General features: G+C 38.9%; 1 protein-coding gene across 2 annotated transcripts in view; it reads right to left on the bottom strand.

Moving 5' to 3' along the window:
- LOC146471147 (uncharacterized) overlaps window positions 1-16,135 on the bottom strand; it is a 31,646-nt gene extending 15,511 nt beyond the window's left edge. Inside the window, exons 1-12 of one of the 2 annotated variants that reach the window (XM_085121164.1) lie at window positions 15,976-16,135; window positions 15,803-15,855; window positions 8,568-8,622; window positions 8,097-8,153; window positions 7,681-7,744; window positions 6,918-7,002; window positions 6,457-6,546; window positions 6,150-6,197; window positions 4,686-4,764; window positions 3,771-3,830; window positions 3,191-3,270; window positions 665-963 (exon numbers count right to left, since the gene is read on the bottom strand). In XM_085121164.1, the coding sequence (XP_084977290.1) occupies window positions 789-963; window positions 3,191-3,270; window positions 3,771-3,830; window positions 4,686-4,764; window positions 6,150-6,197; window positions 6,457-6,546; window positions 6,918-7,002; window positions 7,681-7,744; window positions 8,097-8,153; window positions 8,568-8,622; window positions 15,803-15,855; window positions 15,976-16,020 (891 nt within the window). In that variant the 5' untranslated portion in view covers window positions 16,021-16,135 and the 3' untranslated portion in view covers window positions 665-788. Of the gene's footprint in view, window positions 1-664; window positions 964-3,190; window positions 3,271-3,770; window positions 3,831-4,685; window positions 4,765-6,149; window positions 6,198-6,456; window positions 6,547-6,917; window positions 7,003-7,680; window positions 7,745-8,096; window positions 8,154-8,567; window positions 8,623-15,802; window positions 15,856-15,975 lie in introns of those variants that run through there. The other variant, XM_085121163.1, reaches the window with a different exon arrangement.
- Window positions 16,136-17,148: the final 1,013 nt, after the last annotated feature.

Raw genomic sequence — 17,148 nt, forward strand, 5'->3', positions numbered from 1 at the left:
ATTGAAGGCCTTGTAAAAAATAATGACGGCACGAAGCTCAGCTTGAGCGCAGGAAGAACTAAGCGCTCTCCTCGATTGCTTTGTTGTCGTATCTCTTCTCTGCAGTATTTCCATCCAAGTGTATGTCTGTACAGGTCGGTTCTCCCAGCTGATGTTCCCCCATGGACCAATCCATTCTGGAGTTTCCCAAATGAAAATGTTGTTGAAAAGCGGCCTGTAAATCAATAGGAGAATTGTGCAACTTGTTGGGTCATGTACAGATCGATCTCTGTACTGGTCTAAAGAAAATTAAAAAGAATGTATAGAACCTGTTATATGACCACTCTATCAGTGACTCGAAAACAGGTAAATTAAAGAATTAAAATACCAGGCAAAAAACGAAAGCAAAGCAGAAAAAGCCGGTATAAGTAATATGATGCAATACAAATACCAGCTTCTGTTTTACAAGCAAAGCAGTGAATTACACACTAAAGGGTCTGACAGGTGTCTCAGAAACAAGAAGAAACTTATATCCGTCATCGTAACTTTTGATGATTTCAAGTGTACGTTTGAATGATTAAGTCCAATTAAGATTTCAGCCTTTTACCTTTATGTCAGCCCAGTGCAGTCTACTCCAAGTTTCCTCGTTTAACCCGAATGCAATGGCGTTAATCAAACCTAAATTGAAACACAAAAGCAAAAATTAAAACAAGAAACACTAGAGCTAAGGAAATTTGAACCTGTTGGTAGTGTCAAGGAGATTCTGGCCACCGAAGTCAACCCTCGTAGTGGACGATTGGTACGGGGCTTTACTTTTGTCCGTATATCGATTCCACAGCAATGTAGACTGTTATACCAGCCATGCTGCGCTGGTCAAACCTAATCCAACTCGTAAGCTTACAATGCTTACCAGTTAAAGGAATAGAAATTACATGAAGGATAATGAGAACGAAACTTGGTTCTGTTGAAACAGCGTTGTAAACTCTGCAATAAAAGAAAAGATTTTATGACTGAGAAAAATTCGATAACTACACATATGACATTTTTTTGGGACGGGGGGTGGAAGTTTTGAAATTAAAATCTCGCTTACAAGATAAACTTCGATCTCCTTTATACTACATCATCATTTCAACATATGATCAAAGTTAATTTTCTCATCGGTTTTCAAGCAACAACTATTACCATGGCAACGGTAGCGCATACCCTCTCATTTTAAACATTGTCGATTATCTCGAAATCTAGTCAGACACTTTATGACGAAACTTTAGGGATTTAAACTCCTCAATGTAGACAACTTGTAGGCGAAATTAGAAAAAAATCGTTTTCAAGAAAATAACGAATAATTTTTTAGGGTTTTTAGGGTTTATTCTCGCATCTTTTACCAATATCTCTGGCAAAATAAAACTTTGGCATTTTGTCTTTTCATTTCAACCGGATGAGAAAATTAACTTTGATCATATGTTGAAATGATGATGTAGTGCGAAGGAGATCAAAGTTGATCTTCTATGCGAGATTGTAATTTCAAAACTTCCACCTCGCGTCCAAAAAAACTGCCGCGAACCTCCTTAATCATTACCTTTAGTGACCTCAAGTCGACTAGGAACTTTTTCCTATTACCCTCCCTCTAGTAAGGCGCAGTAGTTTTATCGTTTCACCTCGGTTCCCATCGGATTACAACGCTTGTGTTTGTCTAAGCAAGCATGCAATAGAGCCCCTTTTTTGTTCCTAAACTCTCTTGTCACTGGTGTTTGAAAAAGCAATAATTACGACGTTTCGTTATTCTTTTTGACAATGATATCAGTACTGAACTGAAACGGTTACAGAAGGTTTTCCAGTTGTATTCTTCTGGGATGTAGCCGCGGATAGGTATCTACTACCACATCAAGGTCCACGGTGGTATCGTAATGGATGTGGAGAAGCGCGAGGCTTGATAAGCGGCTTTTCCCCATCGATGCTCTCATGTAGTTGTTAAAGCGGCGCGATGTGCTTGCACCTCGTCCGCATTCACATGATGTTACTGGAATAGTACATGCAATTTTGAGCCGAACGCTAATGTTCGGATTTTAGAATGTATCACATTTCTTAATTGCCAAAGCGGGGGAAGCTGGCCTCAGTTCCGGTCCCATTGATAGGTATCGGCCTTTCCACCGCGCAAGCTCCATTTAGAATAACTCTGGTGATGGAAGATCGTCACTGTATTTAGTAATAACTGCTTTGAGGTCAACATCTCTCGCGCAGAGAACACAGGCCCCCACATCCTGCGGTGGGTCGAGGTCGGATCCAGGCAGGGCCAGGCATGACCGTCGAGAAGATCATTACATTTAAATAACGAATACGTATAATATATGTAAGGACATGCCATTAAAATAGGTTAATCAAAAATAGATATAAAAAAAAGAAGAAAAAGTATTGGAAAATCTACGTACTTTGAGTTAGTTACAGATGAGATAAGTAAACCTTAAAATCTGTATAAGCTGGCTTGTTTTAGCGGACCTTTTCTGGCAGCGGGGAGGGGGGTGGGGTTCGTCTGACCCCCCCCCCCCTCCCCGAGCCACCCTAGCCTACGGGCCTGCGTAACTTATTTGACGGAACCATCTGGTTGCGTCTGACATTTTCATAACTATCCAGTGAAGTAAATTGCTACGTTTACTTGTAATTGGTCAGTCGCACACACGTCGCATGCGACAAAATTGTAGCCACTGAATCCTAAAACGTTGACGCATCATCAAAGTATCTTAGGAGTTCTCTAAGTTTGTTTTAAATAATAACAGATTACTGCCTTCGGTGGAAACGTTGGTAAAACCTTCAGAAAACCTTTGCAAAAAATTTTCGAAAAATCACTTGTATCAAATATAAAACCAGCTAAAAATATGATGATGCCGTGAAAATTTCAATTTCGGATTCCGTAAAATTTCTCGGTGTAATCTCTGTATACGTACCCCTCAGTTTAATCTTACTGTCGCTCGTGGTATTTTCGGAGCAAAATTATCAGGGTAGAATTTAAAGCAAGATCGGCTCACCAACTGCTATTCAAGACTGCACTAAATCACTTGTGTCAAGGGCAAAGTCTGGCATAACAAACAGCCACAAAAAACGCTATGCCTGTTTGCCGATAAAATCAATTCTTTAGTTATGGGGATGCTAGTTCTGATGGCGTGAAATTCTGGACCGAATCAATAATATTACGAGCTTATTGTGTTATTCTAGTTACCTGTGGATAAAAGGAGCCATGGAAAGCACCAAGTAGATGAATGGATAGGCTAACGTCGAGTTAACATAGTTCATCCACAACTGTAGGACAAAAACAGTTAATCTTAAATCACATTCAAATCTTTTTCCAGTTAAGGCTTAATTCTTAAAAGCGTAACCGGCCTTAATTATCACCAGAGTAACGGTAAATTTGTAGTCGTTTAGATAGATCCTTTCAATACATGAGCGCATTATCAAACTTGCAGAAGATAAACGAATCTATGAAGCTTTATTTTTAAAAGTGTCACTCAAGTTCACATTCTAGCGCTGAATCAGCGCTAATTGAAGACACTAGTGCGTATAATAAAAAACCTAAGATATAAAATTGTAAAAATTTAAATAACTAAAGTTACTCCTATTCATATTTACAGCTTGAAATGACCACAAAGAGACAGATGAAAATCGTGCAAAATAAACTGAAAAATGGGTAAATAAAAAAAAATACTATATATATAAAATCGAAATAAATATTTATACGATCCGTCTACTTAGGGACTGCTTTCCAGACTTTTTCAATAGAAAGGAACTGGATGAAAACATACCCTTCTGTCTTCGAGTTCTGCGGGATTATTCCTTCTGTGAACACCTTCCCAGCGATTTGCCTGTGGGAAAAAAGTGGACATAAAAATACTGATCCCTGCAGTACGCAATACGTATGTCATATATGAACCCGATAAATGTCCCCAGTAGCTCAATCGACAACTGTACATCAGTTGTTGTTGTTGTTGTTGTTGTTTTATTATCATTATCATTATCATTATCATTATCATTATCATTATCATTATCATTATCATTATCATTATCATTATTATTATTATTATTATTATTATTATTATTATTATTATTATTATTATTATTATTATTATTATTTCAGTCAACCGGCCTAACCATTTTCAAGTCCACAATTATAACCTAGTTCAGTCCTCATTTTACAAATACATGCAGAAAAAGGAACTAGTGTCATAAATATAACGTTTCGTCAGAGTACCTCAAACCGTGTCTAAAACAGCTTAGACCGCAGAAGGGAAGATCGGGTACAGGAATAAGCGAGGTAGGATATCTTCGCGACTAAAATGTTTTTATTCAGTATGTGATATTTTTTCAGGCTGTGAATATAATGTATTGCTAAATTGGCCGTTTCTTTGAGTTGGATCTCAGTAGCACTTGACGCTTACTTCACTATATCTACTGCATGTTCTCAGTTGGAAAATCGTGAAGGAGACTGTTATTTTATTTCTTTCTCCTGACAAAGAAAGCAAATTAAACAGGTAAACAGGACACAGTTCAGTTTCACTCTGAAGAGTCACCATCTTCAAAACCAGCGAATTTTCGTGAGTTTGGGGGAAAAATTCAAACAATAACGCATAGACTTATGACTCAACATTTTGCTACCAAATAATGGGTAACTTGCTCTGACCGAGGGAGCAGAGAAAGAATTTAAATGTTTCCAGACTCACCTGCCGCCGATGTGTAACAAAAATGTAGATGTAGGCGATGAAAAGGCCAATAATACAAATAAAAAGAGGTATGTAGTACCTGTTGATAAAAATGTTAACAATTGAAATTTAGTTCCTTGTAATTTGGATTAAAATCCTTGATGCCGAATGCATACAAGTAGAAGACAATCTTGTCTCGGACGAAGTAAGTTACTTAATAAATGGTAATTACATTGTTAAAACTATTAATGTAACATATATGTACATGATTTCGTATAGTATTTTAGTTGTTATATTTTGTCAGTTTTGTTAATTTATCGCATGTAATTCAGTCACATAAACTGCAAGTGTTGATTTTGAATAAACGATTTGATAATGATGATGATGAACTTTATTTATCCAGAGATACTGTAAAGTGAGCTTATGTTGTTCCCCAAACGCCCTAACAGGAAAAAACAAATTAGAAATATATTTACATAAACTCAAAATTTACTGATGAAGGGGCGGAAGCCCTCAAACGTGTGAACTTTTTGAAAGATTCTCGGCGCCCGAAAAAAAAATTCTACCTCTTCTAAACCAAACTTATTAATGGCGTTACACTGTCTAACTCTGTCTTATCCATACTACAACGGAGTCTAATACAGGACAACTGTTGAGGGCGTATTAAAAGATGTAAAGCACGCCAGTCACTTTCACCGATGGATTGTTCCACAACTTTCCTGCCGAGTAAATAAATAAACGCTCAAAGCGTTCAGTTCTTGGCCTGGACAGTTGATTATTGTCAAGTACCAAGACAGGAAAACTCGTCGTTCACCAAATTCTTCATATAAGTCGAGTTTCCATCTTACCAAGAGCTGATTACGAGAAGGAGAAACAAACTGTAGACTCTGCAGAAAATGATTGACTAGAAAGATACTCAGCTTCTGATATCGAGTAGTCCTTCACTAAACGAGAAGGGATCGGATCGAGAATGCCGGGCTTCTCGGCTTCTTCGGCTTCTCGGAAGATGGTTAAGAAAGACTGATCACTTAAATACATGGGACAATTTTACCTCTAACATCTATTTTTTTGGTAGAAGACACTGGAGTCTTATAAAAAAAAAAAGATGTGTTGAGACCAGAGTTGAGGCATACTATGGAACATTTCAAAATAGTTGGTGCAGCTTGACTGATTAAGGTTTAATTGGTAGTATTCAAAAGCAGTACTTTGTACTAAGTAGAACTGTCTTTGAAGATACTCAATGTTTATCTACTTCTAGACCAGTGTTGAAGGATTTCCTTTCTCCGAGTCTTGTCAATCTTTCACCATGAGGTTATGGGTTAAAAACGACTAAATACAACATTGACACAAACACAGAACATCTAAAGTTCGTGACAGTCACCACGACGCTCAGAATTTACAAACGTCTTTAGGAAAATATTCAGTCTTCATTGGACTACACTGACTACCGAACAAAACTGTGCTTCCTTTAACAAATTGACTTACGTTGCAAATCTCCATATAGCGCTGTGCTTGACCTTGCCTTCAACCCAACTAAAACAACAACACACTTCATCAACCATCAGTTAAACCACAAGTATACAGGTATAACTGTATTTTACAAGTGTAAAGACTACTTCAGTGTGTTTATTGCCGCTCATTGTAATCATCAAAACCGTTTTCTTCCCAATCATCAAAGACTGCAGTAAATAGCCAAAGAGCTATCAAATACACGAGATCTCAAAATCTTCTGTCTTTCAAAATATCCAAAGTATTAAGTAAAATATGAAATTGAATCGTTTGCTATCCTCACCACCAGGGCCCTGCAGGTCCGTAAATGTCTTCGCTGAATGGCAGACAGGCAACAACTAGTGGTAAACCCCACGAAATCACGTGATAGTACCTATAAACACACAAAAAAACAAATATGAAGGATCTCCTCAATTATGTAGGTTATGTGGGTTGAGTTTGTCGGTGGTTCTCGTCCTTGCTCCGAGAGGTTTTTCTCCGGGTACTCCGGTTTTTCCTTCTCCTCAAAAACCAACATCTTCAAATTCCAATTCAATTGGATTATTGCCAAGCATTTTATCATGAGCCTCTAGCTCAAGAGATTGCAACAAGCACTCCTCGTATTTTTGACTTTACTTTTAATTGTCGAGACGGGTCGAAGCGTCCCAAGCGTCCCGACAGCCTGTCGGCCCTGGGTCCCTGAGGTTGGGATGAGGTCTACCAAATTATTGTACTGAATTAACGAGAAAGAATAGTGACACACACCGCTCCAGTCTTTTCGCTCTGTCTCCTCGCATGGCTTTCCAAATGTTGAAAGTGATGCAGCAAACCCACGATAAGATTGCAAGCACTGGAAATGATAACAACGTTACTCATTACAACGCAAAGTTCTTATTTTTCCACTAGCATCTGTAGTTCGTCACCTGGTTCGTCACATCAGCTGTTGGCATTGCCGATCATGTGTCTATGCTGACGTAGAGAGACGACTATAAACGTTTTCCCTGATAGCGTACTACACACACAGTACAAGTTTGAATAAATATGAACAGGCGCAAAAAGTGAAGTGGTCAGCTCAGGTGATCACTCAGCCGGCCTCCTGGCCCAAGTTGTTCAAAGAGTGGATAACTTTCTCTAGCGGTTAAATCGTTATCCAGCGGTTAAAGTGTATTACTGAGTTGGAGTACATTTTATCCACAGGATAGCGAGTTATCCGCTCAAAACATTATCCAGTCTTAGAACAACCACCCTGGATGCTTTGACGGGGTCTGATATGCTAATCCGTTTGCCTTATTTAAGATAAATAGTTTTTTTTTTTGTGCGGGATTCCTACAACAGAGAGGGAAGGGTAAAGGTGAAAGCTGAACTCTTATTACAGCATATTTTTATCGTTCATTGAGTAATACGTTTGCTCACCTCGTTCACTTCGTACATTCTCAAGCCATTCAAGTGCAAATTTTAGGTGATGTACTGAGGATCTACCTTGTTAAATACAATACAATTATTGTAAAAAAAAATATTCGTGAGTTACCAAAGTACGTGATAAGAAATGCTTGAAATTGACATAAGGGTCCTCTGTCTTGGGGGACACCAGTCTGGAAAGAAAACAATCGACAGAGCGTTACCGAGAGATCTTCCGTTTGTAAGTGTGCCAGCCTTTGCGGTAAACTAACTTGCAGCTTTTGTCGTTACACGTCACTTCCTTAGCTCCATGGATTTGATCTGAAGAATTATTGTTGTTGGATTACGATAAACCGTTTTGTGGGCTTGGTTCACCGATAGTTCGCTATATAGTTACTGTTTGCCAGTGCCCTCATTCCAAAATGCTAGCTATTTTTTTTCCGAGTATCTGGTTAATTTTCCATTCTTTGAAGCGTACTAAGCAAATTTACCGGGAAATTCCTCTTTTTTGTGTTTCTAGTTGCCAATGTTAGCGTACTTGCTTACCAGCATAATGCTGATACTTGAACCAAGAGCTGCAACACTGAGTGCCAAGATCAAACGCTGAAATCAAAACAACGAAACAGTTTATTGTCGTCAATATGAACTCTAATAAAGGTAATATCATAAACTTCATCATCATCACCACCATCGTCAATATCACACACTAACTACATTTCTCCTTGACAGGATCTAGCATCCATGTTCATTATGTTATGTAACGATTTCCTCGTCTTCTGCCATATTTCATGTAGCGATTTTCTTCTCGCGGGCGCATGTATGTAGAAGAAACGTGGGTTTCAGGATCGGTAAAATTGCACAAGACTGCAATGGAATGTGCGTCTTTGTAAAATGTGTGAACCGTATTTATCAACTCAACAGGAAAGTGGAACAGGATTGAAGGAAGTTTATAAAATGGCAGCAGTAAATGTAGCGAGGCTTACATACTCTGTTACATAAAGTTTAAAAATGTTTTACCTGGTTGAAATATTTGTACTTCTTGAAAACCCAGATGATGAATATAATAAACAAGCTGAGAAACAAGTAGACAAATTAAATGATGAAGCTTTACTGTGTAATTGAGCTTGTAAGGACTCGGTAACATGTGCGCTAGACTGGAGGTTCCTTCCCTTTTCCCTGTGGTCCAAGGGCTTGGCAACGTTTTATACAGGTACTTTAAACTTGGTACAGATATATTCGAAGTTCGAGAGAATCCTTATCGAACTACTTAAGGACCCGTTTAAACGGTTTCAACATTTGCCCAACATTCGTTCAACAAAAGTTGATGTTGGACAAATGTTGGATGAATGGTGTTTTCAAACGGTTTCAACGCCATTCAACATCTTCAAGAACAAATGAAATGTTGAAGCGATGTTGAATGGAAGTTTAAACCAATTTATATTTGATTCAACACACTTTCAACAAGCTTTCAACATTTTTTACGCTTTCAAAAATGTTGAACGACCTGTTCGAACGCCCCCGACATTAGGTTCAACAACTGTGTTGAACACATGTTGAAGCACATGTCATGACATGTTGAAACCGTTTAAACGGGCCTTAACATGACAACCTGTAAAACTTAACTGATGCTGACTTGTAAAACACAAGGACGTTAACTGAGGTTGAAGATTTTCAATGCACGCACCACAAATCTTCAAATACACTGTGTGTTGTTTCCATTGATTTCTTTTTCAAATCTTGATTTGTGGTGTTGTGTTTTGTTTTGAGGGACAGAGAGAAGAGGTAAGAGAAAGAAGATACGTGCTTTTCAGTCCAAACAACCCGGCTGTTGTCCTGATTTCCGTTTTGAAATACGTTTTACCCTGATTCTTTATACTTAAAAATGAAAAATTTGTAACGTAAGCCCTGGAATTAGCCTACAGGGAACGGGTTCAGAATGATATAATTTAGTTGCTTTTTGTAAGTCCAAGCGAGAGTATCTCGGCTCTTTATGAACACAAATTTACCCATTAAACATATCTGTACGCAGTTGCGTATGTGAAGGACTTAAGGTACCACTTGCGAAACTTGTCTTGCAAACAGAAAATAACACTTATCAGCACTGAGACACACGTACCATCCCCGTGGTATGGCCAACTGGTGTTGAGTTGCAGAAAAAGTAGTTTTCATGATTCACGTTTTAAGGACGGTGCCTAATACAAGTCAATTTTTGCCCAGTTTATGACTGTGCAGTGGAAAACAGGTCTTAGCATGGGATAAACAAATCCAAAAAGAAAATTGAGGGTAACCACGCATGGCATGCGGGCACTGGGGTAGGACAGGTTAACGCCTTAGCCTACCACGGGACAATGGACGCTCCCGCCCACCAGAGTCTGAGGTGGCACCTCTGGGAAGTGCCGGCAACCCCGAATTCAGGCCCGTTAGGCTTACAACAAACAGGGCAGGTAGAGCTCTATAGCCCTAGTCGGCAGTCCACCTAGGGAGAAGGATACTCCATTAATAAACCGGCCATCTGTAGGGCCAGTCACCCACTTGTGGCCTTAGTAACCGACTCCGTAAGTCGCGAATAGATCCATAAACAGTTCCAGTCAAGCCAGTTGCCAGCCTCAGGCTAACCCTGAACAAACGACGGCAGGAGAACAAACCGCGAGGAGTCCGGCTCAAACCTGATCTTGCTGGAGTTAAAACGGGTCCGACGATAATGAATCAACACCAACACCATCATCCCCTGAGTTTTCAACCGACTAGGAAGCTCAGAGTAGCCAAACCACTGACCATCTCAACGTACAATATACGCACTCTGTATCAGAAGGGAAAGTTACACCAACTTATGACAGGCTGCAGTGAACAAGCTATCGACATAGTTGGTATCCACGAACACCGCTTGATTACCAACCTCGACCAGGAATGGTCTGACGATGGGCAATGGCTTTTTGCCTACGCATCAGCCACCCACGAGAGATGTGGAGGAGTTGGCATCCTGTTAAGTAAAGAAAGCAGAAAACACCTCCGAGCAGTTGTAAAAGTGTCTGACAGAATTATTGTGGCACTCCTTGAGGGCAATCCAGCCTTGTCCATAGTTGTAGCTTATGCCCCCACAGAAGGGGCAGACCTAGAGGATAAATCCGAGTTCTATGGAAATTTACAGGATGCAGTGGAAAACATCTCAACCCACAACTGCACGTTACTAATCGGCGATTTTAATGCTAGAGTTGGACAAGATAGCCATACTACTAAACCGCGAGTCATTGGCAAAAACACCTACCATGACCTGACAAACAGCAACGGTGAACTCTTGTCCGATTTTTGCGAACGACATAACTTACGCCGCACCCAGTTTAAGTCTCCTCACCCCAAAAGCCGTGGACTTGGGAACATCCTTCAGGTCAAAGAGCACAGCTTGATCACATCATAATCAATGCCAAATGGCAGAACTCTGTACGGAATTGCCGAGCTTACAACACGGTCGAAAATCAGCTGCTGCGTATTCAGGGAGCAAACCCGGTGAAGCACAAACGCTACAACTGGAATAGGCTGACCAACGCAAAGTTAAAGGAGGAGTTCCAACTAGAATAGCAAAACCGCTTTGATCCCCTGAGGGCACTCCTATCCCATGAAGATGGCATACAAGAATCTTATGATCTATTTGAAGAGGGCATGGAGGAAACTGCCGGAAAAGTAGTCAGACTTGTAAAATCAAACAAGTCCCCTAACTGGGTCAGTGAGAAAACTGATAAATTTAGGGAGGAGAGAAACAAAGCAAAGGTGGAGTATAACAACAAACATTCTAAGGAAACCAAAGAAATGTGCAGAGCGCTTAACTCCGAACTAAACAAGGCTTATGAACAGGATAAAATTAGACACTTGGAAGGGAACTTGAATAAGACCCTTCGTTGATCCAACCCTCAGATATAACCAAGCAGGTTTCCGTACACGAAGAAGCTGTACACAACAAGTATTCATCCTCAGACGCTTAATGGAAGGGGCGGATGATCAAAAATTACCACTGTTTGTTACCTTCATCGACTTCAAGAAGGCTTTTGATTATATTAGCCGCAATATAATGTTCAAGGTCCTGAGACATTATGGAATTCCGGAGACACTAGTAGAGGCGATAAAAACCTTATACATCAATTCCAAATGTGCGGTATATGTCGATGGCCATCTATCCGAAGAATTCGAGGTCTCTACCGGAGTCCTTCAGGGAGGGCTTATTCTATTTTGCGAAACGAAACGAAACGAAATATGCTGCAATGCGTGACAATCGACATGAATGTCTTAATAACTTGATTTCAAGACAAAATAGCTGCCTTTGCAAGCTTATTTGATGACAATTAACGCCATTTCGCAAAGTAGTAATTTTACAATATTACTAGTTTGCGAAACGGCTTCTAAATTACCTTTTAAACCCAAGTTAACCATCTATGCGCTTAAAATATCAACCTAAGTTGTCTGTTATACATTTTTCATTTCTCTTTTCGCTCTTAAACCTTGTCCTGGCGATAAAGAAGCTCGTTTCGCAAAATAGTAATTTTTAGCAAAATTACTATTTTTAGCAAAATTACTATTTTGCGAAACGGCCTCTAAATTACCTTTTAAACCCAAGTTAACCATCTATGCGCTTAAAATATCAACCTAAGTTGTCTGTTATGCATTTTTCATTTCTCTTTTCGCTCTTAGACCTTGTCCTGGCGATAAAGAAGCTCGTTTCGCAAAATAGTAATTTTTAGCAAAATTACTATTTTTAGCAAAATTACTATTTTGCGAAACGGCTTCTAAATTACCTTTTAAACCCAAGTTAACCATCTATGCGCTTAAAATATCAACCTAAGTTGTCTGTTATGCATTTTCCATTTCTCTTTTTCGCTCTTAAACTTTGTCCTTGCGATAAAGAAGCTCATTTCGCAAAATAGCTTTAAGCGCATAGATGGTTAACTTGGGTTTAAAAGGTAATTTAGAAGCCGTTTCGCAAAATAGTAATATTGTAAAATTACTGCTTTGCGAAATGGCGTTAATTGTCATCAAATAAGCTTGCAAAGGCAGCCATTTCGTCTTGAAATCACGTTATTAAGACATTCATGCCGATTGTCACCTATTGCAGCATATTTCGTTTCATTTCGTCTCGTTTCGCAAAGTAGAATAAGCCTTCAGGGAGACCTCTTGGCCCCGTTTCTGTTTATTATTATGATCGACTTCATAATGAAGCAATCTGAAGGAACATATGGCTTTATTACAGCGCCCAGAAGATCTAGCAGATACCCAAGGGAAGTGATTAATGACCTCGACTTTGCTGACGATATTGCCATTTTTGAGAATTCCCTTGAAGAGGCTCAAGTCCAGCTAAATAGGACACCTGCTGAGACCCAAAAGATCGGCCTAGTCATCAACACAAAGAAAACAGAGTTCATGACCAATAGCAGTTGCAAGAAAAATCTAACCCTGAACAATAAAGACATCAAATGGCTAACGACTTCGCCAACCTTGGTTCAAAGATGGCTTCCACCGAAAGCGACGTGAAACGGCGCCTTGGCCTCGCCTGGTCAACATTCTGGGAGGTAGAGCCGCTGTGGCGATCCAAAACTACCCCCATAGAGCTTAAAACTGAATCAAACTGTTTAAGGCGACCTGCCTATCGATCCTTCTTTACGGATGTGAAGGGTGGAGATTAACCAAAGAGCTTGAAGACAAACTCAACAGCTTCACCACGAGCTGCTATAGAATAATCCTGGTTATTAAGAGAATGGACTTCATCTCGAATGAAGAAGTCCTCAATAGAGTGAAACAAGATCTGCTCATCCAGCTGATTCAACAACGACAGCTTCACTTCTTAGGGAATATTCTGAGGAAACCAGGGAATGAATTGGTCAACAGGTACGCCTTTTCCACCCTAAACATGGCAAACGTAAGCCCGGTCGCCCAAAGCTGATGTTATATCAGTACATTGCCAGCGTAATCAGCCAGGCACACCCACCAACGCCAGAAGAGATTCGAAGCATGGTAAAAGACCGGAAGGCGTGGAGAAAGCTCGTCACCGACTGCAGCGCAGTTGGCTGATGATAATGCATTTTTTAGAGGTAATTAAGCAACAATAATTCTAAAAAGCTGTAAAATATATAAAGTAATGTGTGCCTTTTTTTTAATTGAAGCTTTATTATCTTTGAAATATGCATGGTTACCCCCAATTAACTTTTTGGATACCAAGAGTACTTGCTACGTTCTGCTTTCGCCGCATAGTTTTCAACCGCGCAAAAATATCCCTGTATTAGTAGGCACCACCCATAGGAAACCTGAGTATGTCGAGATAGAACGTATGCGCAGTAACAAAAGTAGGCACCATCCTTAACCCACTTCCTGTGTTAAAAAACCTTTGCTATAGTCAGCGAGTTAACGTGGCCAGATTTTCATGGACCGCCTTTGGTGAATGGATTAATAAGATCCTAGAAAGGATCTCAATATTTTACTGACAGAAATTTAACAAGAAACAATTAAATAAAGTTGTGATTCATTCATTCATTCAATCATTCATTCATTCATTCATTCATTCAATCATTCATTCATTCATTCAATCATTCATTCATTCATTCATTCAATCATTCATTCATTCATTCAATCATTCATTCATTCATTCATTCATTCATTCATTCATTCATTCATTCATTCATTCATTCATTCATTCATTCATTCATTCATTCATTCATTCATTCATTCATTCATTCATTCATTCATCATTCATTCATTCATTCATTCATTCATTCTTTCTTTCTTTCTTTCTTTCTTTCTTTCTTTCATTCATTCATTCATTCATTCATTCTTTCTTTCTTTCTTTCTTTCTTTCTTTCTTTCTTTCATTCATTCATTCATTCATTCATTCATTCATTCATTCATTCATTCATTCATTCATTCATTCATTCATTCATTCATTCATTCATTCATTCAAGAAAAACTCAGGGATAATTGACGCAATGACGTAATTCCTGCACGAAGCTTTCCTCAGTTATCAGTTCTTATTTTGTTATTTGGTTTCTTCAATATAAACTTATGGACTTCCTGTTTGATGCAAGCGTTTGTGAAAACGTGCAATTAACTTAATCCGCTTAGCCATTGCTTTAGAATATTCTTTCACGAATCCTCATCCTTTGAGTACAAATTATCTTTCTCCTTCTCGTTTCCTTACAATGTAATGCTTGTATGACAATTTTAGTCTTTGATTGAGGCTACACATATACGAAATAAAAATAGACGACAAGTGAACATAAGAAAAGAAACATGATGAAAACCGTCTAATCTGTATATTTCCTTTCTGGAATAGTCCCAAAAGAACACGCCATAATTTCTGAGGCGATTCCCTCACTGTCACATCATCAGATCGTGTGGTGTGACTCACCTAGCACTGTTGGTCACGTATTTAGTATCTAACGCAGAGTGTTAAAAAAACGGAAGGTTTTTTTCGTCTTGTGCGAGCCTTGCACGAGGTATGGCATTAAATTTTCGCGGGTTTTATTTTTATTTCGATTTTTTTTGGATGGGGGAATAAGTAATATATAGTGTATAATTTTTATGACAGTTTTGTACTTTGTGAAATTCATTTGTCCGGTTTTTCTCCAGATTTTGAAATGCGGTAATTATAAAGGTGGAACAAAATTTCTTGCCATAGAGTAGAAATGCAAGCACCTCGCTTGGTCTCAGACATCTTAAATTTATTCGTAATGTTCTGTGGTTATTCAACTGAGTAAAGTAATTCTTCTCGGGTTTTCGTTGACAGTATTCACCACTTTAGTCGGGGGATAGTTTTCCGCCCTGTGTCACCAGACGGGAACCATGATGTAGAGCAGTCCGTGTAGTTCAAAACTGTTTTTATTCTTTTTCCTTTTGTCTTGATCAATTTGCATACTGTTTGTTGGTCGACATTTCCTGTGATTTGCGCATTTATTTACCTGTAAAGCCAGAGTTTGTTATGAATTCTGTTTCAACACAATAGCAAACGAGGTAACCCGTGAACAGACTCCAGATTGGGTACGAGATCTCAGAGAACCAGTGATTCCTGACTTTTGTTTCTTTTGCCCGGTTCAAGTTTCGAAATTCACATGTACCAAACCCAGAGGAAATAAGCAAAACCTGTTGTTTTTGTTAATTTGCATCAGGTTCGGCCCAAGTCAAGTGGGCTTTAACGCGGTATAAAATTTCCAGTCGCTCACACAATTCAGCTTGTCAAACACAGCTACTAAACTGGTCAAACTATCGATAGCAGTTACCTTCCGATTAGTTCCAGCGAAGATACAGTTTGTTTAACGGCATAGATTACCGTCTGAAAGGCAAAAGAAAGCGTTCCTGAATAATGTTGTAGATAAAGTCGAGAATGTAGTCGACAAAGTTGTTAAAAATAATATATTGGAATGTTGAATTACAGCATATACTCTGCACTTACACAGCGCTGCGGATTGTCCATGAACAGCGTGCAGTTGCCAGACATGTTCTTAGGTGTAAAGCAGCAATTAATAATACTGTTACAGACAAGGAAGTGCACGTATATTAGATCTCTTCGCAATTAACTTTTTCACGGACGGATGCCACGCGATGAAGCGGCTGGTAAGAGGTCCTGGGTACGAGTTTTGTTAATTTGATGCTGAAAAACAAGTTATGGATTCCATTCGTTTAAGCAACTTGACCCCTTCATTAAAAAAGTGTTTTTAACTTTGAGAATAACAGTAATAATTACAATTAATACAGCAAAGCTAAAAAATAAATAAATAAATGGGCAAATAAATAAACAAATGACAAAGTAAAGGCCGCCCCGAATGACACCTTGCTCCTTTTTGCCCTGATCCCAAGGCCCACATTATAGAAACAAATTAATAAAATTAAAATTCTCAAATTCTCAGTAGTTGTTTTGTGTGTATGTCCAGTTTATGGATGTGGCTATATAGTGAGTGGATCTGGGCTATGCTGTTTTTATATATTGTTATACGTGAAAACAGAGGCAACAACAGAACTTAAAAATGATAATTTATTTCTTTTTCTCAACAATTGTTTGTGGCCCCTTCTGCTCTGATCCAAGAGCTCATCCATTTTTGCAGAAAAATATGTATCTATAACTATGCAAATGGAGTATTTTGCATTTTCAATCAGCTCAATTTGTGGGAATTTCTTGGGAGCCTGTCCTCACATACAATCCAGTGTTTGTTACATGTGTTGTATTGGGTGATGCATTTGAGGAAAACATATTTGATGGACTTCATCTCTTTGGGACACTCCCACTTATAAGCTCCCCCCCCCCCCCCCAGTAATAGGCCCCATCTACCTGTAAACCTTAAAATACAACCAATTTTCAACCCACCAGGATATAATCCCCCCTTCTTGTTTCGTTCGTATTTTGTTCCAAATATTGACATTTTAAAACTTAATAAAAAAAAAAAACAGTTAATGAAAAACATATTTCGATCAACACTGCCATAGCTCGTTTCAAAACGATTTATTTATTCCGGTTGTAAGCCCCCTCAGATATAAGCCCCTCCATTATCTTATAGGCCCATCTAAAACCCCTTACGAAGTTGTAGAAGCCCAGGGCTTGTAAGCGGCAGTTTATGGTACCAGGACTCTG

The sequence above is a fragment of the Pavona decussata genome, unplaced genomic scaffold (genome assembly GCF_977016875.1).
Source record: "Pavona decussata unplaced genomic scaffold, jaPavDecu1.1 SCAFFOLD_106, whole genome shotgun sequence".
Lineage (NCBI taxonomy): Eukaryota > Metazoa > Cnidaria > Anthozoa > Scleractinia > Agariciidae > Pavona > Pavona decussata.